Source organism: Numida meleagris, chromosome 16 (assembly GCF_002078875.1).
Source record: "Numida meleagris isolate 19003 breed g44 Domestic line chromosome 16, NumMel1.0, whole genome shotgun sequence".
In the NCBI taxonomy this organism is placed as follows: domain Eukaryota; kingdom Metazoa; phylum Chordata; class Aves; order Galliformes; family Numididae; genus Numida; species Numida meleagris.
In genome coordinates this window covers 9,229,826-9,252,459 of record NC_034424.1, presented here as the reverse complement: position 1 = coordinate 9,252,459, position 22,634 = coordinate 9,229,826, and the positions used below count along the sequence as shown (strand labels likewise).

The window sequence follows — 22,634 nt, the reverse complement described above, 5'->3', positions numbered from 1 at the left end:
CAGCCGAGCTCCCGGCTGCCCCATCCGTACCCGCTCCGACCCGGGATGAGCGCGCCCTGCAGCTCAGCTCAGCTCAGCTCAGCTCAGCGGGGCTCGGCCGGAGTGGGCGGGGGCTCCCAGCGGACCCGCACCGTGGAACGCTGCGGGGTGAGGCGCACAATTTTTCCGCATCGCGGACAGCGGGGACAGGGAACTTAACGCCCGAGAGATGCGCAGGCTCCTTTCGGTGCGCAGTGACAGCACACGGAGCAGTGGCCAGAAGCCGGAGCACAGGGCGTTCCACGCAGCCACGTGGAAGAGCTTTGCGGTGCGGGTGCGGGAGCTGACGGGACGCGGTGGTCTCCTCCTCTGCGGGTATTCAGGATCACCCCCACGCCCACCTGCTGCGGGGCCCCTACCTCGGCGGGGTCGGGCCCGGCGCTCTCGAGTTCCCGTCCAACCCTACAGCTCCGTGCCCCCCCGCCGTCCCGTGCATTTCACCAACGCTCCGCACAGATCAAAGTGTTTTATTGCAATACGCCAGCGACCCGCTCACCAGCGCGCCCTGAGCGCGGGGCAGGGACCGGGGTCCGAACCGGGGAGAACCGCGTCCCCGCCCCACGGCGGGCACCGCACAGAGCCGTGCCCGGAGCGCAGCCCACCCCGAGCCGCGCGCATCCCCCGCCGCCATTTCGCAGCGCCGCGCCGCTCCCGGCCCCGGCCCCGCCCCCTCCCCCGGCCCCGCTGCGCGCGCAGGAGGCCGCCCCGGAAGCGCTCGGAGCGGCCGTGACGGAGCAGAGCGGAGATGGCGGCGGTGTCGGTGCTGCGGGCGCCGAGGGGCGGCTTCAGCTTCGACAACTGCGCTCGGTGAGGCGCGGGGCGGGTGGGGAGCCGGGTGGCAGCGGGCGCGGGGCCCTCGCGAACCGCGGCCTCCCTTGTGTTGCAGGAACTCGCTCCTGGAGGCCGAGCTCGGGCAGAAGGGGCAGCGGCTGCCGGCGGCCCGCAAGACGGGCACCACCATCGCGGGAGTCGTCTACAAAGTGAGCGGGCGGAGGGCGCGTGGGCCGCGGCGCCGGGTCAGGGCCGGGCGGGACGCGGGGGAAGGCCGCGGTGCAGGCACGGGCCCGGGCCCAGGCCTCGTTCTCTTCTCGGCAGGATGGCGTGGTCCTGGGAGCCGACACGAGGGCGACGGAAGGGATGGTCGTCGCTGATAAGAACTGCTCGAAAATACACTACATCTCTTCCAACATCTAGTGAGTACCGGCGGCATTTGGGGTGCGATGGGGTTGGTAATGGATGGGGATTTTTAGCTGTGTACTTCGCCGGCAGCAGATCTTAAGATGTACTTTAAAACGTTAATTTATATTTGTTAGGAAAGGCTGCTCGTTGTTTGGCGTTTCATCTGCTTTTTGCTTCATGCTCTGGAAATACTGGCTGTATGGGATCTTGATTTCCTCAGGTTTGCAGTGAGGGAAAGGAGCGCTGGGACTGTGGATGCAGCATTGAGGCTGTCGTGTTTCAGAAACTGCTTGGGGCGGCAGAGCAGAAAAACAGAGTAGTTACAGGCATTGAATGACTTAGGTTAACTCAGGGGAAAAAAATGTAAAAAAGAAGCTTACGCTTATTGAATAAAGCAGGCAGTTTGGCCACATGTAGTTACTTGTTTCCCTTCCCCCGCTCACCTTGTCCTACCTGTAATGACTTTCAGCTGTTGTGGTGCCGGCACAGCTGCAGACACTGAGATGACGACGCAGTTGATTGCTTCCAATCTGGAGCTCCATGCACTGTCTACAGGACGACTTCCACGTGTTGTCACAGCTAATCGAATGCTAAAGCAAATGCTTTTCAGGTGACTGAATGCTTTTCTACTTATTAGCTGTGCTGTTAAGACCACCAGCTGTGACTTGTTTCTGTGAAGGCACATCCTTGCTTAGTCTGCATAACCTCCACAGCAAGACTTTAGGAAAGATTTAAGAGTTGTTCTTTCCTTCATAGTTTTTTGAACCAAGATGAAAGAAACAGCCTGTAATATTTCAGAGAACCAATGCTGCAGCTGTACAGCACTGATCAATAGTATTGGAAGTTGTGCTGCAGTTATCCTAAGAAAAAATTGTCTGCTTGTTTGGCTGATTGCAAACTGTTGCACTATGGCAATTGCACTTCCTATCAGCGACATGACTTAAAACATGCCATTAAATTGAGAGCAAGCTTTCCAAACCTTGAAGTGTTTCAGTGTTATTTTTAATACTGTTTTTCACAGAAGTAAAAAATGTCGTTGAAAGAGAAGAAAGAACGAAGTAAGTGTGTACACTTGGAGATTATTCAAGCAATGGGCGAGTCTCCAGGAGAGTAAAATAAAGCCTAAGACCAAACAAAACTCCAAAAAAAGCTATGTTCAGTAGATAGATTCTAATAATTCATCTTAGTTGCTTGATGCTGTATTGCTGGGCAGTGTGGCTGTTTGCCTTTTCTGAAGTGTGTCATATGACACAGCGAGTTAAAAAGCTGAAGCAACCAAAATGTTCTCATGGATGAACCAAGAGTGTATATTTTCTTCAGAGTCCCTAGTTATAAACTTAATTACAGATACAGGAATGTCATGTGATGTTAGAAGATGGATTTATCTACCGGTTGGCACAAACATAACATCCAGTCTCCTTGCTTGTCCACTGCATGCTAGTTCTGATTGACAGTGAAATAGATCATGTTTTAGTTAATTTCACAGATAGTAAAAGCAGTCTTTCTGTTATAGAGATGTTCATGGTGTAATCGTGGAGAAATTCCCAAATGTGTGCATTGTGGCTTTTAAACAAACAAAAAGAACCCCGCAGCTTTATTGTAGATTCTCACATTCATGTGTAAACATTATTCCTAGGTATCAAGGCTACATTGGTGCTGCCTTGGTTTTAGGAGGCGTCGATGTCACTGGACCTCACCTTTACAGCATATATCCCCATGGATCAACTGACAAATTGCCTTATGTTACCATGGGTAAGTGCTGTCTCCTTTGTACCACAACATAAGAACGTTAAATCTTCCTGACTTGAGCATTCTACTTTGCTGGCCAGTGGTAACCAGCATTTTAGCTTGCTTTGGGATTCAATATTTCCTTGGAACACATAGTTTTCACCCCTTGCTCAAGAATAGCAGCGATGGCTTCCTTAGAGCCTGAGAACCAAACCGTTCTTTAATCTACACGATTGCCTTGCATCTTCCCTTCACTCCTTTGTCTTCTTCTGAGATACTATGTTCCTCTTCAGCTGATTTTTCCATTTCTGTGGTCCTCATGTTCCAGGGGTGGATGTTTGCTTCACAGGAGCTGTCTTGTTATTCCAGAAATTCACACTTGCAACTTAAAAATAATTTTGTCTGTCTTAAGCAAGCATTGTTGTGCCTATAGTTTGATACAAGTGTTGAATCCCTTCACACCTGATCCCTTTGGTATTAATGCCAGCAGTTTGACTTCTGTGAATGAAGAAAAACCAAGTCAAGCAATAACAATTCTCGTGCATAATGCTTTCACTTCCAGTGGTTAGAAAAAGCACACAAACCCTACTGGTGTAACTTTGTTTTTTACTGGAGCTTTAATATTCCTCATTACTTAGAGAGGAGGATGTTCTGCTGAAAGTGAATTCCTTTGAGATCCCCTTCTTAGTGTGTTAAAAACTCTGAGAAGGCTTAGAGGAAGCACTGAGATTCCAGTACACACAAACCAGGTCTGTATACATGAGGTACTTTTTCTAATGGGAAAAATGGAAAACAAAAACCTAAAATGGTTTAAAGGAAAGCTTAGAGAAGTGTCTTACAACGAGTCTCATAAAGGTTGGGGAGAATGAGGTTTTGTGTGGGACAGCCGAGTATGTACCTGTATATACATATATACCTTTAAGTGTAGTGTACCTGCTTTGAGAAGATCTGGCCTCTGAACTTACTTGCTGTGCTGGAAATTAACAAAGCTATTTTTAACACCCAACCTTTAACAATTAGAGCTTTCCATGTCTTCGAACTACTAAAACTGTACAACTGTTTAACAGAATGATGCAGTTAACTGCATGGTAATGAGAACTGTGGTTCATCTACAGAAATCCTGCAGAGGTGGTACTGGACCAATAGATGGTGCCATTACCTTAGGAATTGGTGAATTATTCCCTTGGCAAATAAAATCCATGTAACAGTCACGTTATGTGATGCCATTGTTTAGCCTCCAGTTTAAAAAAAAAAAAAGTGTAAATCTCTGATTCTTGTAATTGCCTTATATACCCAGTGTTGTAGAAAACTGTAAAACCAGAACTGACTTTAAGCTGCCAACTGCTAGTGGTTAATTGCCTGAATACAGTCACACGGCTGCCATCATGTGTGTGGTTACTTTTGTGCCTATGTTTTAAAAGCTTTAAAATGTGATATTGCTGAAAATCCTGCCCCTTCCTCCTTCCGTCTCCAAAAAACCTGAAGTAGCAGACTAAGCTCAATTAGGCAGGGAGCAGACTTTCATGGGATTAATTTTACTGCAGCTTAAGCTTTGGTTTGCTGTCAGCTGTGCCAGATCTGCCTGGTGACTGCACGTTCCCTCTGTGCAGGATCCCACACAAAGCCCTTCTCAGCACGATGTCCTTTACCTTCCTGCTCCTGGTGCGCTGGGTGTGTTTTAGTGGAAGGAGATTTGCTTGTGCGTATCAGTGAAAGAAGGAGCTGAGACAGAAAATGCATCAAAGATCAAATCAGAGATCATAATGGGAACTGTATTTCTATTTTATTTAGACTATGATCCCCCCCCGCAATGTTCTTAGGGTGCTTCATTAAATCAGCATACGTGTCTTTGAACAGTTAATTTCTGGAAATTAAATAGAAAATGTTTTTGAGGTGTTGGATTTTTCTGTTTTTACTGTGCTAAAATATCTTGCCTGGAATATGCTTGTGGATGGATAGAGTGATGTCCTTCCTTGCAAGGCAGATTTAAAAGATACTCGGTGCTTACTCAGGAGTGAAAACATCAAATTAAACTGTTTATGCTGACAAAGGACAAAATTGGATTTCAGCAAACGATGCAAGATTGTCTGATTGCTTGGCTTGTCTAGGAAAGCTTCTGGCCAAGACTTATAATGAAATGCATGCATAAAATTAAACTACTTGAAGTCTGTAGTTCAGCTTTCGGAAGCAGTAACTATGTTCCAGCAGTCTCTGGTGGCAGAAGCCGGTCCCCCGGTGCCGGCAGTGCTCCATATTCATAAATCAGCTCTTCATGCACTGGCAGTGCTGTCCTGCCGAGCAAGCGGCACCACCGCTGAGACGTGGCCCCTCGGTCAGCAAGCAGGCTGAAAAATGATCCCGATCGATGGGGCTGCGGAGATCACCGGGTTTCTACCCAGAGTGAGCGGCAAAGTGAATAGCAATGAGCGCGTGTGAGTAAATGCCCTGTCAGGGAGCCCCGACACTGATGGATGAGAAGTGCTAAACGCTGCTCTCTCCAGGCTGTGCACATCCTCTGCCAGGGGAGCGGGCAGGTCCTGGCTGATGGAAACGGGCTGTGCTAAGCAGTGAGGGTTCTCCTGGTGATGGTTCTGCCCACGGGCCCAGTTCTGTGACTGGGAAGGCTGTGGTGGCTGCAGACCGTGATGGCAGGAGTCAGCTGGGTGTTCTGTAGGTATCAACAACTATCTTTTCCTGTTAATCGGATATTGAAGTGGTACAGCTCCTTGTGTAAGCACCAAACGAGGTATTTAAGGTCACTTTCAGTCAAGTACAGGAGGTTTTTGAATGACTGAGATGTGAACACTTAGTAAATGGCCAGTGTATCTTGAGGAAGTAAAGCGAACTTACGGTCTCATAAGTCCTCTCCTTCATGCTGATTGTTAGACTGAAAAATACCTGTCTCAGAATAAGCTTTGCATGTCAGTTTGTATAGTTCTTCATGGTTGTTTTTTTAACAGTCAATATTTCTAGGTCTTTAGATGCTAGATTAGTACTTCCCAAATCTTGCTGGTTTGGAGGTGTAGCTCACGGAACACGTACACACGGGAAGCTCAGGAGTGTATGTGTATGTGTTTCTGGAAAGGCAGTTGTTACAGCTGGTGCTGGTAACAGACTTTCCACTGTGGTGTTCAGGATGACAAAAATCTCTTCTTTCAGGGGATGTCTAGTGGTGCTTCTGGTAGGGCTTTATTTTTTCTTTTTAAGAAAATGCAAATGTATAAATCTTATCCTTAGTGTTTATAACCAGTAGAGGAAAAGGATTTCTAGATATAAATGTTTACATATAGGTATAATTAAATACATTAAGACTTTTGACAGTTCTTTAGAAACCTCTGTTATGGGACCGTCTGCGTTTATTTAAAGTTGATAGGAAATGTGATGTTTATTTCATGTCCTGCAGCATGAGGAGCTTCTGTCCTTTCCTTTCCTTTCCCCTTTCCTTTCCCCTTCCTTCGGAGCCTGCTGAGCTCCCGCCCAGGAGTTCTTTGGTGAACTGTTTTAAAAAGGAGCTGGGGGAATAACTCGTCGGTGCCATTTATGGAATTGCTGGAGCATTTCATTATTGGTTAGTTTATTAGCCACTAGAAGTCTTAAGACGTGAAGGCTTTTTTTTTTTCATAGTTTAGTGTTTTCAGTGTAAGACTTTGCCAGCCGGTATCTGTCAGGTTTTCATTCTGGCAAAATGTGTTGGGCTCCATTGTCCCAAAGGCGCCGTATCTGAGGGGGGCATTGTTCCTGCTCTGGTTCCTGGGTTTCCCCGTCTGCTTACGGCAGGCCTTCCATAGGGTGCCATGGGAATAGGGTCTTAACACTGAGATCTGGTCTTGGAACCCTTTCTCCCTTTTGTTGGAGATATTCCCACATTATTCTGCAAAAAGAATCTTGTTTTAAGTCCCGTGTTTGTTTTGGAGCACGCCTCTTTCTGCCCTTTCTGAGGGATCGGCGCAGCCCTTTTATTTGGCGGTTTGTTCTGTGATACCAGCTTTTTTATAAGCAGTTCATTTCTGCTATTACCTGCTTAAAAATCCTTTTTATTCCCAGCTTCAGCATTTAAAAAAAGGAGTCACGTATTGCTCCGAGGTGTGAATGAATAGTCATTGCCTGTAATACAAGTACACACTTAGAGCGTCCTACTGCTTTTAGATGTGATGTATTTGGTACTGTAAAGGTAATGATCCTCAACCACAGCAATATTCTGTAACAGGAATATCTGTCATATTCATTGGGATTACCATGTTCATTGATTTGTGTCTGTAAATCTGCTGTTTCTACCCTTTAAATTTGATCTATAATTGGACCTCCTTAAATGGTTCAGATAAGGTAGTCTGTATTTTCTCAACAGTGTCGCTGTCAGCTTCTCCTTTTTCATTATACATTCAGCAGACTTGATAAAATCAGCAGGACACCTCATTTGAAACTGTTTAATCGCTGCCTTTTTCTTTCACTAAACCATTGAGGTGGTCAAGCGATATACACAAATCATTTTAAATAGAAAATACGGCTTTCTCTGTGACCCAGCTAAACAGATAGCAGTATGCAAAACAAGTTAAAAAGTAATAAATGCCAAAAAATCTTCTAATTGGAGTAAAAAATGGCAGGCAACTTTGTTCGCTCCCCAAAAGTAGCGCACTGAAATATGGTCAGGGCCGCAGACAGACGAGAGATCTTCCTGAAGGTTCTGAACAAAGCAGGCTTACCGTTCTGAGCGGTGTCGTTCTGCTTTTCCCATTGATTTCACAAAGCGCCTATAACGCGTGCCCTGAGCGCTGTGGGTGCCGTCGGGCTCCGCTGTGGTTCTGTACCAGCAGGGCCACCGGGCTCGTGTCCTCGTTTCTGCCATCTGCTCTGTCACTGCTGAAAGTAAAACCATGGCACGCGGCAAGGCCGGGGTGATGGGAACAGAGCAGGGCACGAGCCCCGGGACCGAGGTGGGTTGTGTGCGCTGGGCACAGTGCAGGCGTGGTTAGGGGTGGCAGGGCAAAGAAGCTCGGGTCGGCTTTGCCAATGCGTGCTGCTGTGTTTGTCAGCTTTTCCTTTAAAAGCCTTCCAAATCAGCAAAGTGAACCAAACCTCTGTATCTCAGTATGGTATCTCAATGTATCGCCTAAACAAACGTCCCAATTGTGTTGCTGCAGGTTCTGGCTCACTGGCAGCTATGGCCATTTTTGAAGATAAATACAAACCGGACATGGAGGTAAGAAATGTTTGTAAAGCAGCAGTGTTTCTGTCTGAGTAATGCTCGATGTTAAGAGTTAGAGAGAGAAAAAAGTTCAGTCTGTTTTAGTATGTTAATGTATTGATGTCAGCTTACTGCAAAGCTGTGAAAAAATTTTGGGGTGAAGTAGATTTTAAGAAATGTATAATTTCTTGCAAGTCTATGTATGAACAAGCTCGTGTGATTTTAATGTAAATGAAAACTTGAAATGTGTACTAATTGGAGCTGACTGCAGGAATTTAACGACCCTGGCATAGTCAGCGTCGCTGTTTTTTCCCTTGGTCAGTTGGTCTGTCTCTTCTTTATGCAACTTGCCATCTTTTAAAAAAGATCACAGCAGAAAGTGTTCGGGTGGTGTAGGACACCCGTTAGATTTTGGGTTGATTAGGTATGTTCAGAACTAGCAACTGCTTTCTTACCTTTCCTGTCTACCTAAAAACTGATCAGTGGAAGGTTTGCCAGGTTGTGGGTTGTGTTGTTGCTGATGGTATTGATCAAACCAGAAAGATGCTCAGGTTGCTCGGGCAGTTTTCCAGTAGCAGAACTGCTGAAGATTCAGTAATGAGCAGTTCAGTTCACGTGGCCCCTGTGCTGTCCGTCTGTCTGAAATAGCTTTAGGTGCGTGTCACTACCGAAGTGCAGCGAGGTGGTGTCTGTGTTGCCTCAGTATCTTGGGTAATATCTGAAGAGCCCAGAGTTTTGGCCTCAGGATATTTATAAATGCTGTCCAAAAAATGGCAATCTTTTAATGGGCGCTCATGTTTCTTCTGCACGCGGCGCTGCGGTAGGTGACTGACAGAAGGAGCCACTGGGTGTAGACTTCCTACTCTTCTTTTTTTCCCCTTCTACTGCTGTGAGAATGACACAGTCTCTTTTCCAGCCTCTTGTGTGACTGTGCACTTGGAGCATGTGTGCTATTCATACTGCAAACAGGGATACAAATCCTTGGAATCAACAGCTACAGCATAATAGTCCCCTTTCAGAGACACAAATGTCAGAGAGCTCTGCTATGGAACTGAAAATCTTACCTCATCCTCAGCTAGTTCTCAAGCTTGTATTTTAAGTCACTTTGTGTAAGAGCAACCAAAAAGGCACCAAAAATTGGTAAATTTCCAACTTTTCCTACTTAGAAAGGTCATCCTAATTAAATTGTCTTCATACTCAACCATAAATGGCAACAGATACTCACTGCTAAAACAGGCGTGTGGAAACGCGGCGTACCAGTTTGTTGGAGCAGATATTTGGATCTTTGAGATGTGCGTGCACCTTAACCCTTCCTTTGTTTCCATCAGACACTCTGTTGTCTAAGAACAGCGTAATGATCTGAATACCCACACCAGTGGAGTTTCAGGTGGCCGAGTTCAGCCCTATTCTTCAGCATCTCTTCGTGTTGTGGCTGCCATCTTGAAATATTCACCTTTGTGCCACGTGTATTTTTCCCAACAACGTAACCAAATAGCGAGGTATTTCTACTGAAATTAAATCTGAGGTACATTGTGTATTCTATATACAATTTGCCATGAAATGGCAATGATGATAAACTTCAAATTCCTGGAGATTAATTTAATACAATGGATGGAGGAGTAGTATTTTTCTGCTGAGATCAATACTGCTTTCTTGTGTGCTAATTGTCAGAATATCTTGCTAGGGCTACTGGAGGGGAGTGGTGTGCTGCAAGACCATCACATCACAGAAACATGATTCAAAGGCAAACTGTCCTGCACCCTCTGGTATCGACTTGCAAATTAGCATCTGGAATGTAATTAAACAAGCTTAATGAAAGTAGCAGCTGAATACTACTGGAAAAGACAATCAGCTTTTTTCCCTCTGATATATATTCTGTACTATTGAAGCTGATCACCAAACACATCGTGTGAGCACAGTTAAAAAAAAATTAGCATTTATTTGAAGAATAGGAACTGTTTTTCATTCTGTTATGCTTTTGGCATGCACTGGTGTCCCATGAGAGCCGTGCCACAGCAGATAGTGCACAATATTTATAAATCCATGACAGGCAATAATAGCAACTTGAAAAATTCTTTTGCTAGAATTTCAAGTTGAGAGCTGCCAAAAGCTGAGAGGATCAAATCTGCAGTGGCAGCTGCTGTGCCCTACAGTTAGAATTGTAGACTTTGAAGATTCTTAACTTAAAGAAAAGGAAAAAAAAAAAAAAGGAAAAAAAAAAAGACTGCAGGCTTAGCCAATTTTTGCAGGTTTCTAGAGCCCTGGCTCTCTGCCTTTTGAAGATGAGTTGCTGAAGCTTCTACCACTGCCTGAGGCATGCTAACACCAGCAGGATGTGTTTTTTTCCACAGACTTAGTGTGTCTTCAGATTTAAGTAGCACATGCTTTATCAGTGCCAGCTGTGATGGTCCTTTCCCTGGTTGCAATGCCGGGAGATGATCTTTACCCAACATCCTTCAGAGAAACTGCTAAGATGGATGGTGACGTACACAAGTGCCACTTCTGCAGTCTGATTTATGGAGGCATGTTTCATTATGAAGCAAGTGCTGGCCTCTAGAGGAACCATTATAGATTGCTGAAGATGTGAACACTTTCAGCCCTGAAGGCCTGTAGATGCTTCAAAAATGTAATGCCAAGCACCTAACTACCGTGGAACAATATTAATCTGTCATGTGGGCAGCTATAGGTCTGCTTTAAAAAACATAAGTGGAAGAACAGCACATCTAATAGAGTGGTTTGAGCTTGGATCTTTCGTTGCAGCCAATTTTTCTTTCGGGACAGTGGCCACATGGTTTTTAAACCTTAGTCAGAATTTGCAAATGCATTCATGCCTTCCAGCGCTGAACAATAGCGAGGAGATACGGCAGCCATCGCAGTCTGGGGGAGAACTCCGGCTGCGGTGGGAAATGCTGGAATTCAGGCTTTGTCTACGTTGTGGTCGTTGAATTCCTAGGGAAACTGGGGGGCATTGTATATTTTGTTCTGGTGTTTGACTTCTTTGAGGAGGAGAAGATTTTGTCTGTAGAAGAGTAACTCCATGTACGGTGAGGCTGTGTGGTCGCCGTGGACAAGGGCTCTGTGTGGAGCAGGCTGCTGGTGCCTTCCTTTGCTGTACTTCAGCAAAACAGCCAGGTCAATAACAAGAGGATCTAAAAGGAAGAGAGGGAAGAGCAGCCACAGAAAGCAGTGCCATTGCAGAGCAAAACTAAGGTACACCTTGGTGTAAGGAGTTCAGGGGCACAAAAGAGGAGGGGAAAATGGAAGGAGGTAGAGCCTGGTAGATATTTGTAATTGTAACTAAAACAGATCGCTGCAAAGATATGAGATTATACTTATGGTCATTTAATATACCATTTTTTTTAGCATGGCATTAAGAGGTGACGAGTGAAAAGCAGAATGCTCTGGATGGATTTAATGGGGTGGTGGTGCTGTTGTGGCTGTTTGCTTGGCCGCTGCACCTGTGCTGCCCAAAGAAGTGACCGTCTCCTGCAGCTTCCCTCCTACCAGCGTTGCGCTCCTTCACCTGTTGGCCAGATTTGATCATTCTGCCTTTGCTAACTTGTTTGGTTTTGACAAACACAGGTTGGGGAGCAGCCCTAGGAGCAGGTCAGCTGGCAGATTTGGGTAACCCTCTGTAGGAGAAGCGACGAGCGGTCGGAGGTAGCAGCTGTGGCTGTCAGAATAGGTGTGCTCACAGAAATTGCAGGGGGGAAGAGGGCTGGAAGTGCTCTGGCTGTACAGTGCTCTCCTGGTCCAGCTTTGCTCCTGGCACGGCCGCTGTCGTTGAGGTACACGAGGGCAGCGCCGTGTCCCCGTGACAGAGCCATGGCATGAAGGACTTTCCTCCAGACTCTGCACCAAAGACCGGTGCTGTAGCAAAGGGAAGGCCCCAGAAATGGCAGTTCCACTGCACTAGTATTTATTTTTACCAAAATAAACATCGGGCGTAGTACAGGATTTTATAAAAACATGTCACTTTCTTTCGTTTTTAAACAGGTGACACAGATCATTGTGTGTTATATTTCCTACTGTCCCTCAGTCCGGTGGCATTATTTTCATTTATTAACTACTGACAATAACACCGAGCTATTTTTGGAAACTGTCAGAACTCTCTGATCTCTGATGGTAGTTGTCTAATCAGTCTTATTTAGGCTGCATCTGTGTGATTCGAGGCTCAAGAGCAATGACAAGCTGCATATGAATGCTGTATTCATTAGTGATGGTGATCAGAATGCCTGTGTCCCGCCACAGGGCTCAGGTGTGCGGGCTGTGGGCTAATCCTGCCAGCTGACACCGCCAGCTTTAATGACTCCGGAAGGTGACCGCTTGCTGGGAGGTTTGTCGCCTGAACTCGGGCAGCAGACAATAGGGATCAAGCCAGGCTCTGGGAGGTAAGCTGGAGAGCCTGCCTGGGATACTTGAACCCCTGTTGGTGTCAAACACAGAGATTAAGTAAAGGGGGGGGGGGGGAAATAATTCTGTGAACAAAAATGAGTACTTAGTATTTGTGTGCTCTATATGTCTGTTTATGCCATTAGCTGTGGCAGTAGTAGAGATGCTGAGCAGCACATCTCCGCTGCCCTGCGCTGATGGAGCTCTCTGGGATGGGGTTTGCTGCTGTCCTTGTGTACCTCTGTTATTTTCTCCTTGGGAGACCTGTGTTTCTGTGGGTAAACATCAGGGTTACTGTGGTCAGATGGGCAGGAGGCAAAGGCTTTTGGTGCTGTTTTGTGCTGGTTCTTAGATCAAAATTACCGTACGCTCGCTCGGTTTCTGCGTGGCGTGTCGGTCGGTTCTGTTCTCACTTTCATGGCATTGCACCTTGCACTGATTGGTGGTGTTGGACTAACAGATTTAAAACGTTCCGTACTGAATCATAGCTGGGCGGGCTCTGGAACGGCCGCAGTAACTGGAGCTGTTTTGAGGTGTTCCTTTTGGATATATCAAAGTACAATTTCTGTGCAGAAATCAGGCAGGAGGCAGCTGAGGGGCTCCATCTGGTCCCAGCTGAGCACCGGAGCGTGTTCCTCTGCTTCTCTGTTTACAGGCTCAAGATAAATACATCTTACCTTGGTTTAAATTGGGCCTTGCTGCATGACAAAGGGCAGCCAGCTCTTCACCTCTGCAAAGTAATACTTAAACTTTGTGCACAATGGCGTAGACAAGCATGTCAGACACGGGGCTCCACGTTAGGAGATCATCTCAGTGCCGAGGGGGGGATGTAGGACAGGCAGTTATTTTGGATGCATTTCTCAGGAGCGGGTGTTTGCTTTAAATCGTTGGGGCCTGTGCGTCTCCCACAGCCGCGGAGCCCCACGACTCCACGCGCTCTGGGTGACGTTTCGGGTGGCGCGGAGCCGTGGCGCGGAGCCGCTCGCGCTGCGAGGACAGCCCGGCTGGGAGGGAGGCGAGGGTGCTGCCTGGCATTGCTGCCCCCGGCAGGTGGCTGGACGCAGCCTTGCTTTGCTTGAGGGCAGCTTAGTGCTGCAGGGAGAGGCGGCGTTGGCGGCCGCGGTGCGGGGCTGCCCAGGGCGCGGTGTGCAGCAGCGCAGCCTGGCGGGACTCGCTGCTCGGTTACTGTGGGGCAAGTTGGTTTTGTTCTGAGCACCGCCTTCCTGGAAAACAGGAGCTTCTCCCCGGCGTAAGCGATAGATTAAATGCGTTTTCCTATTAGTTCTTACTTCAGAACCTGGAAATAGCATTAAAAGAAATCCTGCGGCTGTGAGAGGAGCTCGTGATTTAGTTCTGTTCCGCTGGAGCTGGGGGTTGCGCACGTCTCCATGCGAGGAATGAAATATAGGAACCGCTGCTACCAAGCAGTAGTTCCGAATCATATTCGTTTTTTGCCTTGGCAGGTAATTTGGCATAAATTGTTAATGTAAATCCAGGTTAGTGGGGAAGACATTATTTTACTAAAAAAGATAAACTGCTGATTAATTCAGTATAGAACTCAATTACAAATTGAAAGTGTCTCTGCGGGACGCCAGTACCCTAAAGACAGCAGATGTTGAATTGATACTCCAGCATATTTCACACTGGTATGAAATATTAACGTGGTTTATTGTACTGGTGCGCGTGCGGTGCCGGGGCGGGGGGGGGTGATGAGTCGGCGCGTGCAGGCGGCCGTGCCGATGGAACACGAAGAAACGGAGTCACTGAGAACAGTAATTAGGGACTTCGGTATATTTTATTTGAAAAGTTCTTACCAACAACCGTCAGGAAAACCAACTCTTATTAATGTGTTACTCACAGCAAAGCACGTGAGCTGCAGTGCAGGTCAGCGGCCCATCGCTGCGTGTCGGCGCAGGCTGGAGCGGTGCGGCCGCTTCTGGGGCAGCTTCTGCCTGGGCCGCTTCTGCCAGAGGTTTTTCTGCGAGGACGGAACTTGCTGTGTCTCCATGTAAAGTAGGTGCCCTGTTCCCTGGTGTGTTAATAGCCCAGGGGCTGGGTGAGTTGGCTCTTTGTCTGCTAATGCCTTGAGCCTGCGCTGGCACTGCTGCCAGGCTGGAGTTTGCATCTGAGGAGCCGGGCGAGGAGGGGAGAAGTGGTGCAAGGAAATACAGGAACATCTAGATCTTAAATTGCATTGTGCTGCTTTTTTATTTCAATTCTTATTTTTTAAATAGAAGTCCAACTTTAACTGCATTAGTTGAAATTCTGACCTCCCTGCAAGTTGGTAAGGTGGGTGTACAAGGAGCAGCATGCTGTGATAAGGTGCTGGGCACAGCTCTGGGACGCAGCTCTGCAGGGAAGCTCTGCTCCCCCCGGTGCTCGGGGCATCCCCAGCACTGCTGGCTGTGCAGTGATGGCCTCGCTCGCTGCTCTGCTTGTGGGCAGGTGAAAGGCACGGCTCGAAGCCTGGGACGCTTCAGTTCTTCGTTAAATAAGGCAGAGCTGGAAAATAACTTCACCGTGACTTCAAATAATTGGAGCTGTTTAACGCACAAAGCGGTAGTTGTTTCATTGCTGTTCCCCCTTACACATTTGTTTTATAAATGCTTAAATTTCTCTCTGTGTTGGTCTTTAACAGCTGCTCAGTAATACTACATGCACCAGTGTATGATATTTGAAGGCACATCTTTACAGGTTCTGGTTTTCACAACACCTCTGCCTTAGTTTGTGGCTTTCCAGAGAACCAGCAGCAGATGGGAGCGGCCGAAGGACGGACTGCTTCCAGGCTTTACTCACTATGGGGGATGAAGGAAAAGCAAGCCGTTTTGATGGTCTATTTCTACAAAACACATTCATGAAACAAACTTTATTGTTCATCTGCTTATGAGGTGCTGCTTGGCACCTGTTTTAGGGGAAGGTTTGTGAAACCTGAGTGGCTGAAAGGACGCGTCCCAGCTCAGAACGCAGCAGAACAAATCCCTCCTCACTAAGTGGCCTCTTCTGGCATCTCCTTACAAGTGAGAAAGCAGAGTGCTTTGCTCCTCAGTTCTGTTCCCTCTTTGGAATCAGTGCAGATTTTAGCATCGCTTCCAGTTACCTATTGATCTCTACCACGATTCCTCCCTCCAGACAGACTTACACATCCTCTCACACGCTGCAGCCCACCAATTACGCTTCCAAAGTCTAATTATGCTTCTGTAGGTGCTTATGTCCTTCAAGAGGTAGCGTGTTCCCAGCCTCCAGTTCCCAGCCTTTCTCTATAGATCTTTTATTTGGGTATGTATTTATTTTTAACTATCTCGGCCCTTCCCAAAGCTTCTGATTTCTTCCCCTTCTCTTCCCACCTGCCAGCCCAGTGGACTCTTCCTTTAAGTGGGACGGGCTTCTTTCCAGAACAGAATTTGAACAAATTGCATTCTCCTGTAGAAGTCATTTGGTATAATGCTTTATGTTTTGCACCCTATGATATTTCCTGTGTACTGATATTTCCTATTCTCGATGAGACTCAGGCCGTGCTGCTCTCCAGCACTACTGGATACCCAGAGGGTACTGGTGACCCGCAGGAGGCACTCATTTGTTTTTGGTAAGAATTTTAAAAAAAAAAAAGCTTTCTATGGTTTTTAAATCTGGAAAAGACGTCGTGTTGGAGTTGTGAAGTTACAGAATGCTGTGGAAATACTGCTGGTGAAGCAGTGCAGCTGCTCCCTTCGCTGCTGTAGGCAGTGATTAACTCGTGTCAGAGCTGCTGGCGCAGGCTGCAGGAACGTGAGGCAGAAATATCCACATCTACTGTAGAAAAGTCTATTTCAGTAGTATTTGAAATCTGGAAATGGCTTAAGTGAGAGGAGAAACTTGATTCAAGTCATATACAAGAGTAATGTGTAAAAGTTCCTTATTGGTGCTGTTTGGGACTTGCGCCGTCGCAGCAGTAGAGAGGTAATCCATCAGTTCCTGAGCGTCTACAAAATGCAACTCTCCAGATAACAGGTTTAAAGTAAAGATTTAATACAGCCTCTATCTACTATGATGCTGCAGTGACAGTTTAAAACTCATTCTCTAAATCTCAGCAGACTTTATAGCTAGCAGTGGGCCCATATAAAGCTTAATGGCATTACAACACATAAATCATCTTTTAAAGATGCTACCGGTAGCTCCAATATTAAATGCAGACAATTGTCTGTGTTATAAATAATTTATCAAACACCGTTTCAGATTAGCCTTCCACGCTGAGTTATTTATTTTAGCCTTTACGGTGCTATTCCTAAGACACGCTTTGAAAGATCCATTACTGGTCAGTTTAATGAACTCGGGGTCTGCTTTTCCCCCTCAAGTGCTGCGCTGCAGCTGTGGTGACCATTACACGGCTGAGCTGGACCTCTTTGCGCCTTTTACAAGTGCTGCCCGTTTGTCATGGAGTGGTAAATGGAGCTGCACATTGGAGTCCTGGGACACATTGTGTGATGCAGTGATGGAGACAAACAGATAGCTCTATAAAGCGCTGCTTGTCACCGCTGACTGGTGCTGCAGTACATCACTCTTGCTGTAATCTCATTTAAGAAGCAGCGTGGACCCGAGAGAATGATACTCCCAGTTAGCTTGGTCTTTGCAGCCGTAAAGTAGGAAGTGCTCCTTTTATATACTCTGAACTTTTAGGGTTTTTTAAGATTAATTATTACAGCGACTCCTTCCTGCCCCTGTCCTCAGGCCTGTGTCAGCACTTTTCCCAAGAACCCCCTATTTTCAGACTGTAAAACAGCAGTCTTCGCTGGAACTTTGTATGCAGGATCTCTATCAAGGATTTCTTATTTTATTTTTTTCCTCTCGTGGCTATTCTGGTCATCTTTCTAAATTATGGAAGGGGGAGGAAGAGTAAACACAGCACTGTAGCAGGGTTTTCTATAATTAAAATCACTCTGGGTTCACGGGCTGGGCAGCACTCCATCAGATCAAAGCGCTGCGCTGACATTTGGGGCCGTGTAGCGCAGCAGAGCCGCAGCGTGGGGACAGCTGAGCTCGGGGGGCTGTGGCCGTCCTTCTGGAACTATTTTGCTATCAGCAGCCTGGCAGCACGTTCAGAAAAGGGGAAAAAAATGCGGTGAGATGACACCGCAAGATTTTACATTGCTCTAATAAAAGGTGGAATTAAAATTAAAGGGGGAAGAAGCTGTGCTTGTCCTGAGCCCTGGTGCTTCTCTTACACTAAGCTCCTAGAATAGCAGAGAACTATTCCAGCTCTGCCATAGGTTAATTTTTAAAACAAATTTACAGCCCTCTCCGTGCATGGGGCTCTCAGGTCCATGTGCTGGCGCTGCAGCTCCGCAGTGGCCGCAGGTTGGAGTTGTGCTGTGCAGAGCTGTCCTGCAGGAGCGGCTTCTCCTGCGTGGCTGCTTGGCTCGGCTGGGCTGGAAGTGCAGTCCAGCAACAGAGAGGTTGGTTTTGGAAGAGCAGGGCTAATAGGAGCGGATGCTATTTCTGTAGTTTTCCAAAGAAGCCCCGCTGCTGGTCAGTGCCTTAATTAAGCTGTTAGAGGAGCGCTGCTGCTATTAACGCTCTCGCATAGCAGCGGGTGCAGAATGCAGGTATGTGCTGGCAGTGGTCGGTGCTGAGGATGAGCCGCCCGGGAGCTGCTGCTGGGTGCCCCGTGGCTCCGTGCCCTGGCACTGCCACTCCGTGCAGCAGCACAGTGCAGAGCTGAGGCCTTCAACGTGGAGCAGAGGGGCTGTTTGTTGAGGTGAGCGCGGGATAGCTGCTGTGCTGCTCTCTGCTGATGGCAGGTGACTCGGAGGTGTCAGGGCAGCCGGCAGCATGGGGCTGTGTGGGGGCTGCTGGAGTAAAGCCGAGGCCAGACCCCTGTGCTCGTGGGCTGCGTTCGGCCACACTGCTGCCCGCGGGGGGCAGGCACGCTGTGCTCATGGCCTGCCAGCGTGCCCCTTAGGAGTGCTGGAGAGAAGCTGCGCTGACTGGGTGCTCTGCACTCTGGTGCTCGGGAGCTGCTGAGGTGAGTGGGGATACGGGGTGAGGGCACAGCTGGGCCCTGAGCCCCCCCGGCCCCATCCCCGGGTCTGGTGCTGGGCACTGAGCGGGCAGTGCTGGGACGTGGTGGGCTGCCTGCATGCAGCTGCACAGTGCTTCTGGGGCAGCTGAACAGATCCTGTAGGGAGGTGGTTTTGCAGCGTTTCCTTGTGCTCACTGTCATTGGTTACAGTGTAAAATTAAGGGTGTACCAGCTCTATCAGGCAAGTTTGAATACTGCTGGATCTGACCTATGACTTCCAGCAAGTTGCTTTGGAAATAAAAAGCCCTTGGGAGCTGTAGAGGGAGCCAGTGCAGCTGGAACACCATGGGCCAGGAAAGAGCTTCTGGGGTGCATCAGAACTTGTCTGAGGCCTTTGGGGATGGGGGAGTGACCACAGCTCTGCTGTAATATTGTAACTCAGTTTTGATGGTTTTTAAATACTTCCATGTAAAAGAAGTTAACCTGGATGTGACTGTTTGTCAAACAGGTTCTATCCTGTTTGGACTATGTAGGCAGCTTCTAAACAGTGAAAATTAAGAGTGGTAATCCCCAGCTTGCATGTTCCAGCCGGTGTGTGGTTGCATTTGTATAAGAAAGCAGCTGATACAAACCTGTTAGAATGGGAACCTCAGAGCCTTTGTGCGTGGTTTCAGTCAGCACCTGCCTTTAAATTCTCTGCACTTGTGTTCAGGACTGGAATTAGAACTAGTGGCTGCAATTCAGGCCAGAGCTAGGCTGCCTGCAGTACAGTTACTGTTAAGACGAGCAGAATGTGTTTTGCAAACCATGCTATACTCCAAAATCATACAAATCATTTTGGTACGACTAAGGATGATTAACTTGTCCCTACCCAGGGAAGGCAGTAACTGAACTAGTGTGGATCTTTACCTTGTATGCAGCTGTTACAAGGGGCACAACAGGGAACCTGGACGTGTGTGCAGAAGCCCTGAGGATAAAACCCACACATTTAATTTCTGTATTCACTGAAACAAAAACCTTGTTTCCTTGACTGTCTTTACTAAATCGGTGATGTCCATTGTAAAGGGGAAGGAGGTGGATCACGAGCAGGAGGAAGGCAGCCCCCTGCTCAGTATGCTGTTGTTCCTGCTCTGTAGTACTTAGCTCATTTATTGCTGTGAGAGCTCACAGCTTCCACTGTCACATGGACAAACATTTCTGTGAAATGCCAACACTTGTGCAATGACAGCTTTCTTAACTTGTCCAGGAAGAAGAAGCCAAACAGCTTGTGAGGGATGCCATTGCAGCTGGGATATACAATGATCTGGGCTCTGGCAGTAACATAGATATCTGTGTTATAAGCAAGAACAAGTTGGATTTTCTCCGTCCGTATGACGTGGCCAACAGAAAAGGAGAAAGGTTGGTATTGCTGAAGCTGTGTGTTACCCAGGGCTGCTCCCAGCAGTTCCTGTTTCCTGTAACGCTGAATTTTGGCACAGTCAGTACACGCTACATTGGTATACTGAATTTCAGCTAACGAAGAAAATAAAATGAGTGGCTGCATTTGGCAGGTGAGCAGAGGCTTAGTGGCATCTACAGGTATGTGAAAGAAATTAATTGCCCATCATATGATTCTGTGATACCTGTCAGCTCTTCACCATGTCGAGGGACTGCCTTCGGAATTTCAGGCACTTTGAGAGTGAAGTTTCCCAGCTGGGGTTGAGGAGATGCTCACCCACTGTTTTTCAGTTCTCAGTGTTCCTTCCCCATATTTATTGAAATGACCTCATTCTGGGACTTGTTTCCTTAAGACAGTTATTTTGGATCCTGAATGTTGATAACACAAAAACCTACTGTGGAACTTGCTGGGAAACAAGGTTCCATTTAAATACACAACATGGGCTCGGAACACTGAGAATATTCAGGATAGAGAAGTGCTGAAATTCAGAAGTGAACAAACTCTGTTAGCAGAGCTGACGGGTGCTATGTCTGGATGCTCAGAGGTGGTGTTTGGTGAACTACATTGCCTCATCAGTGAAATCACAGCGCCCGGGGCACTTAACATAAAAGTACATCTTGCAGAATCTTTATGTGCAACAAGTTGTGCAACAACTCTTCACTTTTCTTCTACTGCCAAATAGCAGAGTTCACCAGAATCCTTCTTCCTTTCCTTTTAAGGCAGACACAGTAGCCAAAGCAACGATGCACTGCTCCAGTTAAAAATCCATTGTATTTCTTACTGTACAGATTCATGTGCATCACCATTCTGAGCAGAATCTCCTATGGTTGGGCAGCCAGGAGAGTGTGTTACACCTCCAAAGCGAGATACGGCTGCTGCTGTGTAAATGGGAGGAGGGTGACAGCTCCTTTACCATCAGCTGCAGCAACATCTCTGAAACACGGCTTGGTTCCAGGCTGTCTTTGTGTAAAATGCTCAAAGTTAATACATTGGTAAAATTAATCTAGAGCTGAAAAAAGCAAAGTAAATATTTGCCTTCGCTTTGAGCATGAATACACAGCAGGAAGGGCCTGTCCTATAGTGAGACCCAGCTTCTTTCTTTAAAGATGACACGCTTCCTGGAAGTGCTGGGTGAGCTGGATCAGTTGTTGCAATCAGTGCAGATTTTGCAGTTGACTGCTGTAAGAAACTTCCATTATCGTGGACAGCTCGTTAGTTCTGGGCTTCTAAATGAGTTTTCCTAGGCAGTGCCATGTCCCACATTAACTCTCCCACTCTGTTTACCAGGTTTGGCAGATACAAGTGTGAGAAAGGAACTACTGCTGTTCTCACAGAAAACGTAGCGCACCTGGAGATCGAGGTGGTGGATGAAACCGTCCAAACCATGGACACCTCCTGAGCGCGGGGCGCAGCCGCTGGGCGCGCACACCAGGTGCGTTTTGCTTTTGGAAGCCTTCCTGCTGCAGGGAAACAAGTGACCCACACAGAATAAAGAGAGGGTTCTGGCCATTCCCTTAATGAGTGTTTCCTGTGGTGCTCATTTCTTTTGCATTCGATACCTATTCGTACCTACCATTCGTTGAAAACATGGGGCTCGTGCAGAACTGCTGCTGCTTTAATTATCACAGGGTATTAACAGCGGTACTGCGATGCTTACATCTGTTCTTCCATTTTCTGTAGATAGGGACAGGCTGCTGAGCAGCTCCAGCCTCCAGCTCGTACAAAGTGTTCTCCTTTCCACATTACATAAGGGAGGAAGACACAACTGAGAAGCCTTAATGTCCTGGTACTTACCTGAGGTCCCCTTGGACATTTTTTGTCCTAGAATCCTGAGCTCGTACTGTTTGGGATAAGCTGATTTCATGATGTTTTACACTGTACCATGTAATCGTAAGAAAGAAAAACCTAGCTGAAAATCCAGCTGCAAAGTTATTTTCTCATTTACTCAAAGGGAACACAGCTCCAGGAAGTTATCACCTGGTGCCAGCCCTCAGCTGTGAGCGCCTCCAGCAGCGCTGTTCCCTGGGTGAGGTTTTCCAGCAGCTGCTGCGGGTTCATGTCGCCCATTTTATGGGAGCAGAACTTTGCTCCGAGTGCCTGCAGCCCACGACAGCTGCTCACAAACCTGACGCAGCCCGAGGCCTGGTGGGAGAGACGTTGTCACTTTCGTCCCCCTTAATACTGAACCTTTTTTTCTTTTTTAAACAAAGGTGTTTATTTTGTAAATCATTTTTTTTTTATTTATCTAAAAATGCACAATTGCAAAAAAAAAAAATTACCTTTTGAAATACATTTACTTATAGGCACTGATAAATTTTATGTAGCAAGACAGTGCGCGGGCCGCTCGAGGCGCTGCGGTTTAAGCTGTGCTCCCCTGCAGGCAGAGCCCCTCTCCTGGTGCAGCAGCACAGCGCAGCCACCACGGCTTAAAGGAAACCTGCAGTGTAAAGGTGACGGTCTGAAGTCACACACCTAAGAATTGCTGAAGAAGATGCCCATAAATTAAACAAGTTGGCATGGGAATGTGGGAAGCAATGTGCCGCCTCTCCTCCATTCTCTTGCAGATTGGAATTTCCTCAGGCTCTCAGGAGAGCAGCAGGCTCAGCTTCCTGCTGAGAAGCCACGATAACATGGCACCTTGCATTAATGACACCAACATCGTTCACAGCTATTAGTTTTCC

At 47.3% G+C, this 22,634-nt stretch overlaps 1 protein-coding gene across 1 annotated transcript; it reads left to right on the top strand.

Annotated features, from left to right (window-relative positions):
- Positions 700-21,471, top strand: PSMB7 (proteasome subunit beta 7). Its single transcript, XM_021413795.1, has 8 exons — positions 700-846; positions 926-1,019; positions 1,135-1,232; positions 1,688-1,828; positions 2,855-2,970; positions 8,085-8,143; positions 19,762-19,913; positions 21,241-21,471. Exons 1-8 carry the CDS (start codon positions 785-787, stop codon positions 21,350-21,352), a joined length of 834 nt encoding a protein of 277 aa, XP_021269470.1. The 5' UTR covers positions 700-784; the 3' UTR covers positions 21,353-21,471.

Bases quoted from the DNA above. Each gene is read 5' to 3' on its own strand.
- PSMB7 (XM_021413795.1), top strand. From the start codon at position 785: ATGGCGGCGGTGTCGGTGCTGCGGGCGCCGAGGGGCGGCTTCAGCTTC. The intron at 1,020-1,134 runs GTGAGCGGGCGG...TCTTCTCGGCAG, and splicing joins TCGCGGGAGTCGTCTACAAA to GATGGCGTGGTCCTGGGAGC. The intron at 1,829-2,854 runs GTGACTGAATGC...CATTATTCCTAG, and splicing joins CTAAAGCAAATGCTTTTCAG to GTATCAAGGCTACATTGGTG.